This window comes from Pituophis catenifer, unplaced genomic scaffold (assembly GCF_029215685.1).
Source record: "Pituophis catenifer annectens isolate HBS135680 unplaced genomic scaffold, rPitCat1.0.hap2 SCAF_3, whole genome shotgun sequence".
Classification (NCBI taxonomy): domain Eukaryota; kingdom Metazoa; phylum Chordata; class Lepidosauria; order Squamata; family Colubridae; genus Pituophis; species Pituophis catenifer.
Genome location: NW_027256883.1, coordinates 202,022,267 through 202,042,523, shown reverse-complemented (window position 1 = coordinate 202,042,523; position 20,257 = coordinate 202,022,267). Strand labels below are relative to the sequence as shown.

General features: G+C 43.9%; 2 protein-coding genes across 4 annotated transcripts in view; one reads left to right on the top strand and one right to left on the bottom strand.

The window, feature by feature from the left end:
- Window positions 1–3,196: 3,196 nt before the first annotated feature.
- The window catches only part of LOC139315458 (cathepsin Z-like), a 19,467-nt gene continuing 2,406 nt past the window's right edge, over window positions 3,197–20,257 (top strand). Inside the window, exons 1-6 of one of the 2 annotated variants that reach the window (XR_011600282.1) lie at window positions 3,197–3,457; window positions 8,829–8,992; window positions 9,834–10,013; window positions 12,031–12,181; window positions 13,094–13,256; window positions 15,886–16,387. Coding sequence is in view for 1 of the 2 variants with exons in the window: in XM_070941774.1 (XP_070797875.1) it covers window positions 3,318–3,457; window positions 8,829–8,992; window positions 9,834–10,013; window positions 12,031–12,181; window positions 13,094–13,256; window positions 15,886–15,999 (912 nt within the window). In the remaining variant the exon portion in view is untranslated. Of the gene's footprint in view, window positions 3,458–8,828; window positions 8,993–9,833; window positions 10,014–12,030; window positions 12,182–13,093; window positions 13,257–15,885; window positions 17,474–20,257 lie in introns of those variants that run through there. The other variant, XM_070941774.1, reaches the window with a different exon arrangement.
- Window positions 19,095–20,257, bottom strand: part of NELFCD (negative elongation factor complex member C/D) — a 24,069-nt gene continuing 22,906 nt past the window's right edge. For both annotated transcript variants that reach the window (XM_070941773.1, XM_070941772.1), the window contains exon 15: window positions 19,095–20,074. In XM_070941773.1, coding sequence (XP_070797874.1) covers window positions 20,040–20,074 — 35 coding nt within the window. In that variant the 3' untranslated portion in view covers window positions 19,095–20,039. The remainder of the gene's footprint in view (window positions 20,075–20,257) is intronic.

Genomic DNA, 20,257 nt, shown 5'->3' with positions numbered 1-20,257 from the left:
TCATTCACTTTCAATTCATTTTTATTGTCTATTTCTTGAAGCATAATTTCCAAAGTAGTCATAAGGCCACTTCATTTTGAATCTCTGCTGTTGTGGGCATTGGAAATCCCCATCAAATCACAGCTGGTATCTGAAAAGAGTATGATTAAAAAGAGGAAATTGAGCAAAACCAGTGGATTTTTTTTACTTCCTCATTTAAAAGTAAAAGCCAAACTGTATTATGAGGAACATATTCTTACGAAAATAACACAGCTGCTACAGATCATAAATCATACCCCCTTGGTCATGAATTACTTCCTAGAAATTGTTGTTTCAACCAGATGGAGCCTGAGGTAGGTGTTACAGAAGAAAACAGCTGCCTTGGCACTCGTGAATCATATCTGCAAACAACCCTAAATCTATCTTTGTCGGGGTAACACGTGTGCCCAACTATTGCACTATAAAAATAATAGGCACAGCATGTTATGTTGCTCCATGCTGTCAAACTTTAAGTTCTGGACAAAACACTTCTGGGATTTAAGCAATTTTTAAAAGTCAATATAGATAGTCCCCAAATCACCACCATTTGTATAGTGACCAAAGTTACGAAGGACCTGAAAAAAGTGACTTTAAACTTAGGACCATCCGAACACCCCCATAGTCATATGATCAAAATTTGGGCGTTTGGCAACTGGCTTGTATTTATAATGGTTGCCGCATCCTGGGATTAAGTTGGGATTGCCATTTGTGACTTTCCCAGCCGACCTCCAACAAGCAAATACAACCAAGAAAGTCAGATTCATTTAATGACTGCATGATTCACTTAACAACTGCTAGTCCTTTGCTTAATAACCTTGGCAACTCACTTACCAACCACCTGGCTTAGCAACATTAATTCTGCTCCCAATTTTCATAAATCAAGGACTATTTTATGAACAGGCTAAGCTCATTTATGCAGAACAGATTTTGTCAAACATTTTTTGGCAGTTCAGCAGAACCAGAGAGGCAAACTATCTATATAGGTAGTCCTTGATTTACAACCATTCATGTAGTGAATGCTAATAGTGGGATAGATAGCATCACCACCAGATGGATTAGCAACTGGCTGACAAACCGTACTCAACACGTAGTCCTTAATGGGTCTAAGTCTACATGGAGGGAAGTAAGCAGTGGGGTACCACAAGGTTCCATTTTTATTTTATTTATTTATTTATTTAATTTATTTTACAGAATTTATATGCCGCCCTTCTCCCGAAGGACTCAGGGCAGCGAACACAGAATTAAAAACATACAATAATAAAAACCCACTAAAACCAGATTAAAATAATAAATAATAAAAACCTAAGGATCAGAATCAGTTTTAGGCCCAGGACTCTTCAATATCTTCATAAACGACCTAGATGAGGGAATAGAAGGGGAACTCACCATATTTGCAGATGATACTAAGCTGGCAGGAATAGCCAACTCTCCAGAAATAGGCTCAAGATACAGAAGGATCTTGACAGACTTGAATTCTGGGCCCTATCTAACAAAATGAAATTCAATGTAGAGAAAAGTAAATCTTACACTTAGGTAAGAAAAACCAAAAGCACACATATAAACTGGGGGAAACTAGGCTTACTAGCAGTGACTGTGAGAGGGATCTTGGAGTCTTAGTGGGCAACCAGCTAAATATGAGCCAGCAGTGTGCAGCGGTAGCCAAAAGAACCAATGCAATCCTAAACTGCATTAACAGAGGGATACAATCAAGATCAAGTGAGGTACTAATACCACTCTATAAAGCCTTAGTAAGACCACACATAGACTACTGCATCCAGTTTTGGTCACCACACTATAAAAAAGATGTTGAGACTCTAGAAAAAGTGCAGAGGAGAGCAACCAGGATGATTAGGGGATTGGAGACTAAAACATATGAAGAACGATTACAGGAACTGGGCTGCCACAGAGTTTTAATATTTTTAAAATGTCCCTGTTACGATAGGTGAAAGGTTTGTGCATCCGTCCCTAAAGAAAAAAACACTTTTATACAATTTTGAATAATTTATTCAGGTTTGCGAACCACTGGCCTATCCTGTAGCCTGCAGGAGGCTAACCAAGAATTCCAGCCTGGGGCCACGGCTACGACGATCTGCTTCAGCTCTTCCTTCGAGTCGCCTTCCCCAAGCCAGGTGGGGAGGTCAAGTAAACGCCAGCAGCGCTCTGAAATATAGCTAGTCCTCAACTTGTGACCACAACGGAGCCCAGAATTTATGCCACTAAGTGAGAAATCTGTCAAGTGAGCTTCGCCCCATTTTACGACTTTTCTCCCCACATCTGTTAAGTGAATCACTGCAGTTGCTCAATTAGTAATCCCCGGTTGTTAAGTGAATCTGGCTTCCTCGCGGACTTCCGTTGGTCCGAATGTCACAAAAGATGGTCCCACGACCCCAGGACACTGCAAACGGTCATAAATATGAGCCAGTTGCCCAGCGTCCACATTTTGATCCCATGACCACAGAGAGCCTTGGTAGTACAGTGGTCTAAGGCACCCTGTTATTAAGCTGGTTATTAAGACCAGATGCCTGCAATTACTGCAGGTTCGAATCTCGCCAAGGCTCAAGGTTGACTCAGCCTTCCATCCTTTCTAAGGTAGGTAAATTGAGGACCCAGTTTGTGGGGGCGATAAGCTGACTTTGTATAAATATACAAAAGAATGAAGGTTATTGCTTAGTGCATGATAAGCTGCCCTGAGTCTCCGGAGAAGGGCGGCATATAAATCAAATTAAAAAAAAGAGAGGCTTGCCAATGTAAATCACGTGACCGTGGGGGTGTGTGTGGGAAATGCTGCAACGGTCGTAAGTGTGAGAAACGGTCCCAAGTCACTTTTTTCAGTGCCGTTGTCACCTCCAACGGTCACTAAATCAACCGTTGTAAATCGAGGGCTTGCCTCAACAGCAGACCCACAGCACACACACCCCCACCCACCGGCCCCATCGAGCCCAAATGGGACGGTTCTGCCTTCCTCTTGGCTGCGATCCGCGGCTGCCCAGAGCTCGCCGGCGAGTCTCGAGTCACGAGGAGCCGCCTGATTGTCTCCTCTTTCGCAACCGCTTCCCGCTCTCGCAATCCCGGCCAAACCCGTCAACCCACCTGCAGCAAGCCAAGGCGGGGCGGCTGCTCCCTTCGTCGTCCCCCCACCCCCACCCCCACCCCCATGACGTCGCCGCCTCCCCGGGCCTTTGGCGACCGCGCTCCCCCTCTGCGCCACTGCTGGGTGCAGCCCTTCAGCTCTCCGGACAAAGGAGCCCAGTCCCGCCCGGCTCCTTTCCCGGCGACGGCCAGCTGAGCCGCTGATCGTCATGGCTGGGCGCGACCTGTCCTCGCTCGCCCTCTGGCTCCTGCCGGGGCTGCTGGTGGCCTCCGCGGACGCCGCCGGCCTCTACTTCCACGAAGGGCAGAGCTGCTACAAGCCGCTTCCGCGCAACCTCCCCGGCGTCCGGTAAAAGCGGCGGCGCCCCATCCGATCGCTCCAGTTGGGACGAGGGATGCGTCGGCGGGATAGGCGGGCGGAGATCGGCTCATCGGATGTCCCGGGGTGGAGGTGGCTGGGGGAGGGGGGGGGAAGCTCGGCTGAGCCGCTCGGAAGGGCTTTTTCTGGCATTGTCAAAGGTCCAAGAAGCTCCAGGGAGGCGAGAGCCGGGAAGTAGCCTTTCCTCAGTCATCGGAGCCAAGGAAATGCGTTAGATTTAGAACCACAAAACGCCGAATTCCCAGCCGGCGTGGCAGCGGGACGGTGATCTGGCACGGCTGGAGGATTTTAGGCAAAGGTTAGAGTAGAAATAGCAGAGCAGAGCATAGAATAGGAATAGAATAGAGCTGGAAGGGACCTTGGAGGTCTTCTAGTCCAACCCCCAGCGCGGGCGGGCTACCCTAGCCTGGCTAGGTGGCTCAGCGGCTAAGACGCTGAGCTTGTGGATCAGAAACGTCGGCGGTTCGAATCCCGCAGTATAGGTTCCTGCGTGAGCAGGGGGTTGGACTAGATGACCTCCAAGGTCCCTTCCAACTCTGTGACTGTTACTTGTAACCAACCCTAGACCATTGCAGACCAAGGGCTGTCCAATCTCTTCTTAAAAAGCTTCCAATGTTGGAGGGGGTGCTGAGCAAGTAGACCGACCGACCTGGCCGGCCATCCTCTCGCCAGTCCCCCAGCTTTTTTGGGGGGGGGGAGGGGAGGGGGCCCGATCCCGCAGCAGCGGCTGGAGGGAGAGAGGAGAGATCTCCGCGCAACGGACTTGGGGCAAATCCATAATAAGCTTTTTATCCTCCCTCGCTTTTCGGGCTCTGGATGTCCCCGGGGTGCAGATGGAGGCGGAGGGGGGGGGGATGTCGGCTGCAGCCGCTGCTTGGGCTCATCGGACGATCCGCCGGCGGCGGTTCAACAAGGCTTGTTTTCTCGGAGCGGTGGTCTTAACCTGGAAGGTGGCCCGGGTTCAACCCGGGTTCACGCCTCCTTGTTTGCCCCTGAAATTGCCTAGCCGGGTTTGTGCAACCTTTGGGTCTCCAACTTTACCTAAAAAATGTAATCTGGTGTACAACTTTCTGAGTTTCTTGGCAAACAACTGTGATTTAAAATAAATCTATTTATACACGTGGGAAAGAGATAGGCATCGGTTATGAGCAGAAATGGGCATTTTGCCTCTGGTTAAGACTAGCTCGGCAGCAAAGTACAACGCACTGCATATTAAAAAAAATAAAAAATGTGTAAAGAGATTGAATTTCGAATTATTTCCCCAATCCTCAGAATTGGGGAAATGTTCTGCCTGAAAACATGGACTCCCTGTGTTGATCAGTGTAGATCAGTTTTTTCAACCTGGGCATCCATCCAGCTCTGACCCATATCTACTTTTTTTTTTCCATCTGGGCAAACTTCAAGACAATGACTCCCAGAATTTCACAACCAGTATTGGGGAAATTCACCAGGCAGCTGAGGAATCCTGAAGTTGAAGTATAAAATAGCAGTTATAAACTTTACAATTGTGAAGTTTACTAAGGGCGTCTCTCCACCTCCAGGTTTTTTTTTAAAGTTTTTTATTTTTTAGGCAAACAAACATTTAATAGATCAGTCATTCCTTCCATGTGACATCTCGGTGTTGTCTCCAAAACTTCTTCTTTTTGTTGTTTCATCTATCTTCATTCTCTCCAAGTCCATTACAACAATTCTTCACTAACAATATTCTAATTATAGCATTTTTATACATAACTATTGATTTACTTATTTGTATCTCTTTTCCAAGCAATGGTAAAATTGATTCCATATCTTAAAGTATTCTGAATCCTCTTTTTCTTTAATCATCAAAGTTAATCTATTCATTTCTGCACAATCTAAATTTTTTAAAATTCTCCTTCCAAAGGTATTTTCTCTGCTTTCCAATTATGTGCATAAACAATCCTTGCAGCTGTTATTACATGTATAATCAAATAGATATTTTCTTTGCTAATTTTTTCTGGGAGGATACCCAGTAGGAACAGCTCTGGTTTTAAATCAATATGTTGTTGTATCATTTCTTCCAGCCATATCTTAATTTTATTCCAATAGTTTTTAGTGTCAACTTGCAAAGCTTTCAAGTTGCCATGAGCAGGAGGGAGGGAGAACTGAAGTGAATTCCATACATTTTTCTGACCACAATCAGAAGGAGGGTGTTAGGTTTCACAGCCAGCCAAAGTGGTTAATTGGAGAATGTGATTTATGACATGGCCAGGGGGGAGGGGAGAGACAGGGTCATAGGGGAACGTAAATCTACGTGGGATCAGTCCTGACTGCATCCGAGTATTGCCGAAATGTTGCTCCTAATAAATCACTATATTTCCTTTGAAGTTTGGATCATGGCTCATGAATTAATTAGGGCATCTTTCGGAAACTTGACATTTAGCTTCTGAGCATGTCCACCACATATGATAATATGAACCTGGCAACTGGTGACATTTCCAACATCTCCACCTCCAGTTTATAGTTCTCTCAACCAATCCTTGCTGTCAGGGGGAAAAAAACCCCTATCCAGCCTGAAATTGGTTCTCTTGCCCCTTGTTCCAGATCAGTGTCGTCGCCTTACTTTCCTCCAGCTAATAGGGAATAACTGTATATATCTTGAGGCTGAGCCCTTGGTTGATGGCTAAATATGGAAGGAAAAGCTACTTCAATAGGTGTGCTGACTCTCATTCGTGGTCTGGAAACTGCTGAAGTCAACCTAATGGAGATACCCCAGACAGAAGGTTTTCGCAGGGTCCATCTGTCTCTTGAATAAGGACAGGAGGATAGTCAGCCTAAGCAGGAGATAGAAAAGACTCTGAGATTTTAGACTAGCATCTGATCTTCAGGCATGGAGTATGTCAAGTATTTGCAAGCCATTGGCACATGTGTCATATAGACACCAGTGGAGGCAGAGAGTGTCTCCACCCCTATGTGGAAAGGAGGGGCTTACCCTGAGTATAAAACCCCCTCCAACCTTTTCCACCATGCTCTCTCCATCTCTCTCTCTTCATGTTTGTTCCTCATGAGACTTCATCTCTGTTGTACATAGTTAATATGCTTTATCATATGAATAAATACGTTTAAGACATTTATTTATGCATCTGCCTCTGAACTCTTCTATGCTCCTGGGTGTTTCTACGATCCCAATTCCACAGAGTAATACCAGGTTACATCGTTTTGTCATTTGTTGATGATGGTGTTCAGCATTTAATTCTCTTTACAGTACAGATAGTCCTCAATTTATGACCAGAATAGAGCCCAAAATATCTGTTGGAAAAGGAGAGTTAAGTGAGTTTTGCCACGTTTTACGACCTCTCTTGATCCGGTTGCTAGGTAAATCACTGGAATGGTTAAAGTTAGTAACCTAGTTGTGATGTGAATCTGGCTTCTTCCCCACTGAGTTTGCTTGTCGAAAGATCACAACGGGATCACATGACCCCAGGATCCTGCAACCGTCATAAATAGGAGACAGTTGCCAAGCATCTGAATTTTGATTGTGTGACCATGGGGATGCTGCAATGGTCATAACTGTGAAAAACAGTCATCGGTCATGTTTTTAAGTTCCGTTGTAACTTCAGTCACTAAATGAATAAGTCGAGGACTATCTGTAATAATTCAGGAGAACAGAAATAGAGAAGTGGGATATCTAAGAAACTGCTAATTCATGGGAATCATCAGAATGCAAATCAGGCACACCCTAGATTACAGTGTTTCTCAACCTTGGAAGTTTGAAGATGGGTGGACTTCAACTCCCAGAATCCCCCAGCCAGCGCTGCTGGCTGGGGGATTCTGGGAGTTGAAGTCCACCCATCTTCAAGCTTCCAAGGTTGAGAAACACTACCCTAGAATTTCCTACATTAGCTTTCTCAAAAGAGGACATCCTTCTCGAAGATCTGCCAAGTTCCCTGGGCCTATCAAGCAGGCTTGGTCTCCTTGGGGTTCTGCTTTTTTCCATAAAACATAGATTTGCCCGTCGTTGGTCCTTCTGGGTTGCACACTGTTGATGACACACAATGCAATTACAGCTTGTTTATACATAAATAGAAGACAGTTGCCAAAGCATCTGAATTTTGATTGTGTGACCTTGTTCTCCTCCTCTGGATAATAAACTAGATTACCTATCTTTCTCAGCCAGCATGGCTGCTGGGTATTATATGGGTCATATAATTCAAAACATGGAGTGGGCCAGTTGGGAAGGCGACCCCTCCCGTTTCTATCCCTTTGCAAATGTTGATATGCTAACATTGTGCCTGTCCCGAGATGCTCCCCTCCCCCTTCTGGAGTTTTGCAAAACAGGCAGGAGCACAAAGTTCATCTGAGAACTTTAGAAAGTAGTTGAGGTCATCAGAATCCTGAGGACGAAAGGCATCTCGTGATAAAAGTCACTTCCTCCCTGCCTAAGGTAAAGAGCCTGGAGAGCTCAACAGACAGAGCACTGTAATTTAACACCAGCTGTCTGCAATTAAAGTAAGATCGAATCTCGCCAGGCTCAAGGTTGACTCAGCCTTCCATCCTTTCTAAGGTAGGTAAATTGAGGACCCAGTTTGTAGGGGCAATAAGCTGACTTTGTATAAAAAATATACAAAAGTATGAAGGCTATTGCTTAACGCACTGTAAACCGCCCTGAGTCTCCGGAGAAGAGCGGCATATAAATCAAATTAAAAAAAAAAAAAAGTAGTTGAGGTCATCAGAATCCTGAGGAAGAAAGGCATCTCGTGATAAAAGTCACTTCCTGTCTGCCTGAGTTATTTCACAAACTCTCAGTGAATCAAATGAAGTGGGAATTATATAGGCCCGCGATGGCTAGCCTTTTTGCCATCACATGCCAAAAGCGGGGGGAATGCACGGGACGGGTTGCGCACACGTGTGCCCACACCCATAATTCAATGCACCACACACACACACACGCGACCCCCTGCACTCCCGCCGCTTTTGACACACGACGGCAAAAAGGTTACTGGTGGGCCCAGTAGGCCTGTTTTACACCCTCCCCAGGCTCCAGAGGCTTTCTTGGAGCCTGGGGAGGGTGAAAACAGCCTCCTCACCCGAGGCCCTCTGGAGGCCAGAAACGGCCTGTTTCCTGACTTCGGGTGGGCCTGGAAGGCCCAAAAATCAACAGGCCATTGTGTGCTGGAGCTGAGCTAGGGCAACGCTTGCGTGCCCACAGATATGGCTCTGTGTGCCACCTGTGGCACGCGTGCCATAGGTTCGCCATCACGGATATAGGCTGTTCAGACTAGGATAGACTTGGTTATAAATAGAGCAAGCACTGAGAAATAACCCTCTTGCCTTTGCTCACAGAAAGTTAACTTTCCTTATTATTCTCCCCCCCCCCCAAAAGAACCTATCCTCGACCGCACGAATATTTGGATATCTCTAAGCTGCCCAAGAGCTGGGATTGGAGAAGCAGAGATGGAGTCAATTATGCGAGCACCACGCGAAACCAACACATCCCCCAATACTGCGGATCCTGCTGGGCTCACGGCAGCACGAGTGCTCTAGCAGGTAGGGAATACTTCAGGGGTGAAATTCAAAATTTTTCCCTACCGGTTCTGTGAGCGTGGCCTGGTGGGCGTGGTGCGGCTTGGTGGGTGTGGAAGGATCCTGCAAAATCTCCATTCCCACCCCACTCCAGGGGAAGGATACTGCAAAATCTCCATTCCCACCCCACTCCAGGGGAAGGATACTGCAAAATCCCCATTCCCACCCCACTCCAGGGGAAGGATACTGCAAAATCCCCATTCCCACCCTACTCCAGAGAAAGGATATCACATAAATCAGACCTGGACAATCTGTACTTCATGGTTAGGTTTGAATTAAGTCATGGCTTGCTGTATTATAGATTGCGAATAAATCACAATAAAAGTGGTCTGGGTTAGCCTGACCTAGGAAACCACAAACCACGGCTGAATTCAGAAAACACACCAAGCCACAGTCAAATCAAAGAAAAATATGCACCGATGATGTTACCTAGTTGGGTAATAAAACATTTGCAAGAAAACAGCCAAGCTCAGAGATCACTAAGGATCTCAAAGAAAAATATTTTACCTTAGCAAGTTGTGGGAACTCAGTCTGTGTTTTTTTTTTATTGAAAAAGTTTTACAAATACATTTTCACCCCCATTTCCCCCCCCAACCCTCCCTAATCCCCCTAACCCCCCCTAACCCTCCCCTCCCCCCCGGGACTTCCACAAGATATAATCCAAATCAAAGTCACATTTTATAAAACTTGAACCCCTCCACCCCCTGTGTATTATTCAAATCTTCACAAAATTCAGTTATTCCTCAGTCTGTGGTTTTGAAGGGTTGCAGCTTTGTTACTTTCAAAGTCTGTTTCTCTCTCTTAGATCGCATAAATATCAAGAAGAAAGGTGCCTGGCCCTCAGCGTATCTCTCTGTTCAAAATGTGATTGACTGTGCCAATGCTGGATCTTGTGAAGGAGGGGACGACAGTGGCGTGTGGCAATATGCTCATGAACACGGCATCCCGGATGAAACATGCAACAATTATCAAGCTAAAGACCAAGGTGTGTGTATGATCAGAGCACCAAAGTGTGTATGAGGTGGGCTCCAAAAAAGGGAAGGGAATTTCAACCATCCACCATTCGTATTGGCCTTGCAATGGCTGCAAACATTTATTAGCTTACATGCCTCACTTAATGACATGAGCCTGTGATTGTAACTTCTAAGGAATGGTAATAACGATCACCCCAATTTTTGCCAATTTGGCAAAAGTTGTAAATTTCACAATGTTTTATCCGACAAGATAGTCTGCCAACATCTTGGAGTGCAACTTTTGTCCTCCCTACCCACCCAACACATTAAGGCAGCAGTGTTAAAAGGCATTGAAAAAAATTAACTGTATACTATTGATGTTGGAAAAGGAAATTGAGCAGCTTTGGTAATAGAGCCACAAAGGTTGAGCCCCACAGGCTGTTAGCTCCCAAATACCCATGTTATTTAAACAAACCCCTTTCAGATTGCTTGGAACTAGTTTGCATCCATCAAATGTAGCCAGGCTGATCACAAAATTGGCCTTCAAGCACATAAAACATTGAACATATGTTGAGCTGCTTCATAATGAATTTAGAATGAATTCAGTTGCTTTTGCTCCCACTGCTGTTTTTTGACCGTCCCAGGTTATTGTGTTTCTCTCTTTAGGTAAGGAAATATCTTTGAAATGATGATCCAATGGGTCACAGATTGTCTAGTTACATCTAAAAGTTTTGATAATTCTTTCATTAAAAATTTATAATTGCCTTTATAAATGTGTTACTTCCAAATTACAGATATTTGATTGTGGCTAAAAGGAGAGCAGCCAGCTTTAAACCAAGAATTCTTTTATTGCTGAGATAAGATGCATTCATAATTTTTTAATTCACAGTTTGCACTAAAAAAAAGGACTCTAATCCATATTAGCCTCGTTTAGCAAAATGTGCCTAGGCCTTCAGATTTGCATTGAAAGTCTCGCTCTCTTTTCCACCGTTGCCTAAAGTCCAATCAGTGGATCATAGGATCTTCTCTCCCACAACTTCCCTGTTGTGGAGCTCTCTTCCCACGGAGTGTGAAGCAGGTTTCTATTTCTCCTCTTTTGGAAAGAATTTTGATGACGGTTTTATTTTGAAAATTATTTTATGACACAAACCTTTTAAAAAAAAATTGGGAAGAAATTGATTTGTTTAAAATATCATTTTATGCTTGCCAGTTTTGTATTTTGTTTTAAAATTCCCACATTTCATTATTCAGTGGAAATATATGGGAAGTGGAATAAGAATAATGCAAGCAAACCAATGAGGCATTTCCCCAGGTGCCCTGCAAGGAACCTTCATTTCGTAATTTGAGATGGCAGATAAATGCAGGTAGTCCTTGACTTACAACTATTTGTTTAGTGATTGTTCAAAGTTACAACGGCACAGAAAGAAATTACTTCTGCCTGGTTTTTACACTTAACAACTATTGCAGCATCTCATGGCCTTGTGATCAGAATTCAGATGCTTGGCAACTGGCATGTCCTAAGAGCCACAGTGGTGCAGTGGTCAGAGTGCAGTACTGCAGGCTACTTCTGCTGCCTGCTGGCTGCCTGCAATTTGGCAGTTCAAATCTCACCAGGCCCAAGGTTGACTCAGCCTTCCATCCTTCCGAGGCGGGTAAAATGAGGACCCAGATTGTTGGGGGCAAAATGCTGACACTGTAAACTGCTTAGAGAGGGATGTAAAAGCACTGTGAAGCGGTATATAAGACTAAGTGCTATTGCTGTTACTATTGCAGTGTCCCAGAGTCATTTGACAAGTGATCCTTTGACAAGCAAAGTCAACGAGGAAGCCATATTCACTTAACAATCGTGTTACAAACTTAACAACTGCAGTGATTCACTTAACAACTGTAGCAAGAAAGGTCATAAAATGGGCAAAATTCACTTAATAGCTGTCTTCCTTAGCAACTGAAATTTTGGCCTCAATTGTGGTCATAATTCGAGGACCTGTAATAGGCTATCTGGGAAAATTAACTGCTGTTTCCATTTATCTTGTCCAATTATTTTTGAAGACTGCAAGAAATTTAACCAATGCGGAACGTGTACCACCTTCGGGGAATGCCACGTGATAAAAAATTACAGCCTCTGGAAAGTGGGAGATTATGGATCTGTGAGTGGCCGAGAGAAAATGATGGCGGAAATCTATGCAAATGGACCTATCAGGTACGGGAGGGAACATAGGTTCAGAATGTGGCAAGTTGAAGTGATGTGATTGAAGTATGTAGGTGTGGATAGCAATATTGGTTCACTGGAGGAGAAGAAATTGTTTAAAACCACGTTTCCCACCCTCAGCAACTTTAAGAAGGGCCTGGTGGAAGTTCGAATCTCACCAGGCTCAAGGTTGACTCAGCCTTCCATCCTTTCTAAGGTAGGGAAATTGAGGACCCAGTTTGTGGGGGCAATAAGCTGACTTTGTATAAATATACAAAAGTATGAAGGCTATTGCTTAACGCATTGTAAGCCGCCCTGAGTCTCCAGAGAAGGGCGGCATATAAATCAAATTAAAAAAAAAAAAAGATGTGTGGACTTCAACTCCCAGAATTCCTCTGCCACCAGCTGGAAAAATCCCCCCTTCCCCCATTATTTTATTTATTTATCTCCCTAAAGGTGGAGTCTGGAATTAGTGTTTAGTGGGGGCTTGGAGGGGTAGGAATTTGGCTTATTTTCTCTCTCTCTCTCCCCCCCCCCAAACAGCATTAGGACTTTGAGGGAGTTCATGGACTATATATGTCAGTGTTTCTCAAGAAACATTTGGTCGCTGGACGATGTGTGGACTTCAACTCTGCTGGCTGGGGAATTCTGGGAATTGAAGTCCACACATCGTCCAGAGGCCAAGGTTGAGAAACACTGATATACGTGAAGGACTGTGTAGTCCCCTGATAATGGGCTGAGGTAGAACTTATATCTCACTAGAAATGTACAAGTTCAATTTCTCTCCTAGGGTGTATTCAAATCCATGATTGGTTCACAGCAAATGTGGATACTAGTTGGGAAACTCTTCACTTCTGTGATAACTGCACACATTTCAGCCTTGTTTACTTTGCTAACCTTCTTAATTTCATGTAATTTAAACAGTTGTGGGATCATGGCTACCCCAGGCCTGGACAACTATACCGGAGGAATTTATACTGAATATCACTCTTCGTCTTTCATCAACCACATTATCTCTGTTGCCGGTTGGGGTGTGGAAGATGGAACTGAATACTGGATTGTCCGCAACTCATGGGGCGAGCCGTGGGTAAGTAGAAGCAAGATATTTCTTTTAAAGAAAAAAAACCCTTTGAGGCAGGGGTGAAATGTTCCTGGTTTGGACCGGATCGCCCGATTCGGTAGCAATGGCAGCGGATGGTTCGGAGAACCGGTAGCAAAAATCCCTGTCTCTCCCCCCCCCCCCGGCGCCCAGCTGAGCCGCACGATCATCAGAGGCTTTTTTTTTAACTTTTAAAAGCATTTTTTCTAAAACCTCCTCGGCCGAAGAGGTTGTAAAAAAAATCCTTTTAAAAGTAAAAAAAAAAAAAAGCCTCTGATGATCACGTGGCTCAGCTGGGATCGTCAGAGCCTTTTAAAAGCATTTTTTCTAAAACCTCTTCGACCAAGGAGGTTGTAAAAAAAATGCTTTTAAAAGGCTCTAATGATCCCAGCTGAGTTGCCTGATTGTCAGAGGCTTTTTTTTTTCTTTTAAAAGCCAAAAAAAAAAAAATGCTTTTAAAAGAAAAAAAAAGCCTCTGCTGATCAGGCAACTCAGCTGGGATCGTCAGAGGCTTTTAAAAGCATTTTTTTTACAACCTCTTTGGCCGAGGAGGTTGTAGGAAAAATGCTTTTAAAAGCAAAAGCAAAAAAAAAAAAAAAAAAAAAGTTGGCCACGCCCACCCAGTCACATTACCCCCCACCAAGCCACGCCCACGGAACCAATAGTAACAAATTTTACATTTCACCACTGCTTTGAGAGTTGTTAAAGTGGTGTGTTTCCTTTAAGGGCAGAGGTTGTTTTTAATCTTCATAAACTATACCAAGCCCTTGGTTGTCACCTATGGAAACCTGCAAAAGTTTTCAGCAAATAGTAATTCTGAATGTGACAAAAGAAGGAAATGCTTAAATACGTGCCAAGAAAGTCAAAGTACAGCAAATTTAAATGAAATGAAATTAGTTGTAGTATTTGATCTGGTCTCCATCGGGGCATGCTGGTGTGTGATCTCAGTACCTCACTAAAACTCCAGTTTTTGTCTCCTTGATGAGAAATGGCATAGAAACCAGCAGTGGGACTATAGATAGGTAAGGAGCAGGATGTCCACAAGCATGAGTGTGTGTATGTATCAAGGTAAAGGTTCCCCTCGCACATATGTGCTAGTCGTTCCCGACTCTAGGGGGCGGTACTCATCTCATTTTCTAAGCCAAAGAGCCAGCACTGTCCAAAGACGTCTCTGTGGACATGTGGCCGGCATGAATAAACACTGAAGGCGCATGGAGCGCCGTTACCTTCCTACCAAAGTGGTCCCTATTTCTACTTGCATTTTTTACATGCTTTCAAACTGCTAAGTTGGCAGAAACTGGGACAATTAACGGGAGCTCACTCCGTTACGCGGCACTAGGGATTCGAACCGCTGAACTGCCAGCCTTCTGATCGACAAGCTCAGCGTCTTAGCCACTGAGCAATCGCATCCCTGTGTGTGTATTATAAATGTGCAAAAACTGAAGATGGCAGTTGTGACCACAAAATCCTTACATCAGAGCTGCTTTAATTCCCCAGGGCTGCCCATGAAACCGGAGAGATGAATCCTGCAGGACTCTTCTCCGTGTTAGTTGCATTAAATGATTCCTTAAGTAACAAAGACATTCTTCTGAATCTCACAAGTGCCTTTTGATGAAAAGAGCATGGAAAACATAAAGTGAGGAACTAAGGTTACTGGGCTGAGCTAGAATATAGGAACTTCTGTAGAGCCAGAGGATGGGTCTCTTTAGGCCAATATTATCCCTTGAGTGGCAACCAAATCTCAGGGCTCCTCATTACTATGCTAAGCACTGAAACTGAAAGAAGCTACCATGAGAGATGGCCAGAGCTAACCCTGTGTTGCTTAAAGAGGACCTTCAGAATGATGTCCCTGTCCTCATGGACACCAGATTTCCTCACAACCATGCTGGTGGTGTTGTGGCCATGGAGAGCTATGCAATTCAGATTCAATGTGGTCAGGCCCAATACCAAGAATGGCACATGGGGATTCTTCCAAGCAGAGTTCTTTATTGTTTCACACCTATAGACAAATTCTTGCCAGACTGAGGACTCTACAATGTTCTTTGTGGACTATTAGGGAGGGACTGTCTGCATCCTCTTTCTCTCACACCATAAGATCTGGACTCAGTTGCCTCTTACTCCTCTGGAATGCAACCCCGCCTTCCCCGATATCTCCTTCCTTACTGCATCCCATCACAAAAGCAAGGGAGGCCCCAGGAGGCGAGTTCTTGATCCCAGTCAGTGGTGAAATCCAATTTTTTTTAATACCGGTTCTGTGGGCATGGCTTGGTGAGCGTGGCAGGGGAAGGATACTGCAAAATCTCCATTCCCACCCCACTCTGGGGCCAGCCAGAGATGGTATTTGCCGGTTCTCCGAACTACTCAAAATTTCTGCTACCAGTTCTCCAGAACCTGCCAGAACCTGCTGGATTTCACCCCTGAGCCCCATTCATCTGGGTATTCAAGCTCACCGTCAAAAGTGAACAGCGGGGCAGATCCTGCCCCATTGTATTGTTGGCAGCTTTTTCTCAAGTCCAGGCACAATCAAGGCTTAAGTGGCATTTTTGAACAAAGCTACGGGGGAGAACGATGGTTGGGCCACAGTTCTTTTGTGATGTGCCTGTGTTTGTCATTCCAGGGTGAAAAAGGATGGCTGCGCATTGTGACGAGTGCATATAAAGGTGGGAAAGGAGCGGACTATAATCTGGCTGTTGAAGAACAGTGCACATACGGAGACCCCATCGTACCTTGAATTCTTTTGCAAGAACTTTTTCAACTAGGTTTTTTTTTTTTTTTACTTTTGAAAGGGAAAATTTGCTTTCTGCAGGATTGGTAGGCAACATATGGACTTGTAATTAAACTGAGTTTCCCATTAAAGATTTTGCATAAATTATCAAAATGAATTTACTGATTCTGCTGAGAAAACCTTGCACTGTTTTTCAAATGGAAGTGAGCTGTGATTTAACCTTGACTTTTTTTAGTCAGGGTTCAGGCTGGGATATGGGAGTGAGACTGCATCTATGTGCTCTTAGATGACCTCTGCTGGGAGTGGGATGGGGAGGTCCTATTCCGGAGGCATAGAATCAAAGTCATATCTCAGCACCCTTCAATACCATCGATTATGGCATCCTTCTGGACTGGTGAGTGGCACTGTTTTGGCGTGGTTCTCCTCTGGGGTCAGTTCCAGTTGATTTTGGGGGAGGGGGAAGATGTAGCCCACAGTCCCTACTTTGTGGGTGCCCCAGGGCTCAGTTCTGTTTGTGGTATCAAAATACAATCTTTCGATCTCCATTCTGGGCTGCCATAGATTTGTCGTCTTGGTGCTTGGAGGCTGTAAGAGTCTGTATGGGGCACAATGGTCCAAATAAGATAGAGTGGTTTGGGGCCTTCCGGTAACAAGGTTTTACCACCACTAGTGGTGGTGGCACTTGGACTCACAGCTTCTGCTAGAAAAGCAGGTGGCAGCCATAGCCAGGAGGGCCTTTGCACGCCATAGGGTGATGTGCCTGTTGTGCCCGTGTCTGGATTGGGAGGCTTTGTTCATGGTCACTCATGCCCTCATGACTTCTCTTCTGGACTACCGCAATGAGCTCTACATGGGGCTGCCCTTGAAGAGCATTCTGAAGCTCCCAACTGGTAGAGAATGCAGCTGTATGGGGAGTAAAGGGTGTCCTTCAACACATACACCACCACTGCTTTGCGAGTAGAATTGGTTACCGGTGTGTTTCCAAGTGCAATTCAAGGTACTAATTATCACCTTTGAAGCCTACATGGTTTGGGGCTGGGTTCCTTCAGGACCATCTTCTCCCAATCATTTCTATCCATCCAACTCAGTCAGGCAGGTTGGATATGTTGCAGGTCCTGTTAGCCAAGGAATGTCATCTGGCAGAAACCATGAGAAGTGCCTTCTCAGCCCTCCGGAAGATTCTCCCTTCAGGTATCAGAATGATCCCAACCCTGTTGGCCTTCACACAACTGTGAAATTGTGTGTCCAGGCTTGGAGAACGAGTATGTTAAGGACCCCATTTCCTGGCTGTGTTAACATCCATAGTAGCAGTTTTACTTGGTGCAATATATATTTTATACTTTTAAATTATTTTAATGTTTTATGATGTACGCTACCCAGACTCACTTGAGATGGGCAGCTATAGATATAAAATCAAATAATGCAAATAACCATGTTTAATTCTTTTGAAATGTGTATCATTTGGGGGCAGATTCCTTAAATTATTTTATTATTTATTATCTGAAACTAATACGGATGTCGAATTTCCTATTGCCTGTAGTTAATGGATAGACTAAACCCTAGGCCAGTGATGGCTAACCTTTTTGCCATTGCGTGCCAGGAGTGTAGGGGACGGGTCACATGCATGCGTCCCACCGGAAGTTGGTAAACAGGCCGTTTCTGGCCTCTGGAGGGCTTCTGGGAGGGTAGGGAAGGCTGTTTTTGCCCTCCCCAAGCTCCTAGCAAGGCTCTGGAGCCTGGGGAGAGAGAAAAACGGGCCTTCCCCACCACCTTCTGAGGCCCTCCAGAGGCAGGAAACAGCCTGTTTCTCTACTTCTAGTGGGCCCAGAAGGCCCAAAAATCAGCTGGCCAGCGTGCGTGTGCACGCCAGAGCTGAGCTCACATGCCCACCGTTATGGCTACGTGTGCCACCTGTGGCACACGTGCCATAGGTTCACCATCACGGCCCTAGGCTGACAGGCAAGGAAATGCAGGCTAGGTTGCTTGCAGATTGTCCTTGATAGACAAATCTTCATGAGATCCTTGCAATAAAGTTTTTTTTATAAAAGAAAAAAAATGATTAATCATATTGGTTGATTTTGTTCTAATCTAAACATAGACTTACAGTTATCCTTTTGTAAGCTACTGAGCAGTCTTAATAAATCTATATAACACAAAAGTGCTGATATTTCAAGATTCTAACAAAATACCTTATGGACATGGATATATATCAAATACAGCAGTCTAGAGGCCAAGTGATAATGGCCAGATATTATACAAGTAGCGCTTGGCTAACCACCAACCTGAAAAAGTGGACCTATGACCTAGATCCAAAATTCCAGAACATTTATGGCCATTTGCAATGTCCCATGTTCATATGTCTGTGTTTTACAATAATTTTCCCAAAAAACCCAGGAGTTTCTTCCAGTTTTTTGCAAAACCACACCAATGGTGAATGATTTGTTTGCTTAATGATTGCTGCAAAAAAAAAAAAAAAAAAAAAAAACCACATTGTAAAATTGGGTCAGTCACATGACCAACCCATTTTACAATTGTTACAACTTAAGAACTGTAGGACGCAGGCTCCATTATTGTTGTAAGTTGAGGACTATCCATAAGTGCAATCAAGTTCTGGCCAAATATTTTCATGTACAATATAACATCCAAGGAGCATGGAGCACTTGCTTCTCTCACCAAGGTACACTAGAGACCTCCCTAAAAGCTGGGTACTCTACTCAAAGAGTAGAGCACAGGATAAGAAGCAATGGGTGGAAATTAAGGAGAGGCAACCTAGAACTAAGAAAAAAATTCTGACAGAACAATTAACCAGTGGAACAACTGGCCTCCGGAAGTTGTGAATTCTCCAACACTGGAAGTTTTTAGGAAAAGATTGGACAACAGTTTGTCTGGGTTTCCTGACTGAGAATTTCCATTTGGTTAGGTTCATAAGACCCAGTAAAGTCAGTAACCTTACAGTTCAACGTTTTTTCAGCCAATGTATGAAGAAAACTGATGTCTATTTCTCTATCCACTTACTAAAAGCTATAGGGAAGCTTTTCAGTATTTTTCCTGTGAGTCATTGTTTGCGTTGCAAATTGAAGACTATGTTCCACAGGCACGGCAATTTTTACCCAAAAGAAAATTTATTAAAAATTACAAGCTGTCATACTTTTCACTCATCTGATATGTAGCAAGAAAACAGATCTGAAAAGTTATACATTACTGCATATGCTATGCATTTAGAGAAATGTAACAACAAACATGTATTTCTGTCAAAGTAATGAAACTTACTGATAATGGTTAATATTTTAATATTTTCTCCTAAAAGAACAATACCTGTATTTCTTCTCTAGGGTTCACAAACAAACATTTGTGATACACAAATGATTTAAAAAAAATTTTTTTTTGAATGCAACAGATGCTAAGCATAGGTCTGTTTCTCAACAATCATCCACGAGGGTTGATTTACCAGCTACAATGTAATAAAGACATTGTAAGGAGGTTTATTCAGCCTGGGGATCCACCAAAGGATGTGATCTGTAGACTCAACATATGTAAGGGTCCCCAGGTTGGAGAAGATTTGCAAAAGAGTATTTTCAAATGGGGCATATCTGATAAAATATTTTCACCAGATGTTTATAGGATTGTCAAGAATGAAAGCAAGTACGAGAGATTAATACACTGCTTTTCCAGTCTACAAAACTGACTGGAACACTGTCAAGAGTAGAGAGAAATTCATAAAACGATGTCAGCTCTACTTACTAGAAGTAACCAGTCATATACTAAACAATGAATTTCTTAAGAGAATACCATGGCTACCATACTTCACTGGGTCATATACGTGGAGCAGGGAAACTACGCCATCTTTTCAGTCCTTCTTCAAGAGGACCAAGGTTTGAAGTATTGATGCAATCTGTGCCAATAATTGCTTTCTACACAAGTAAAATTGTCCAGTGTGAGTTCCTACTTAACCTGAAAACTATCAGCAAACCATTTGAATTTTCTTTATGCAACACGAAATGGGCCTGGTCACCGGTGGCTTCTGGATGTGGAGTTTCACCCTTACTTCAGCTGACCATGATGAAATTCGATTTGCAGTGAGCTTTAAAGAAGACAAACAAGACAAGTTGACTTGGAGTAGAATTTATGTGCCTAAATCTTTTGATTCAAATGGAAAGCAGGATCTGACTGCATGCATTCTTCAACACTTTAATCCATTCCTGTAAAATATTCCACAGTTGTCTAGAGTCACATACAGTATAATATATCCCAATGTCTGCTAGAA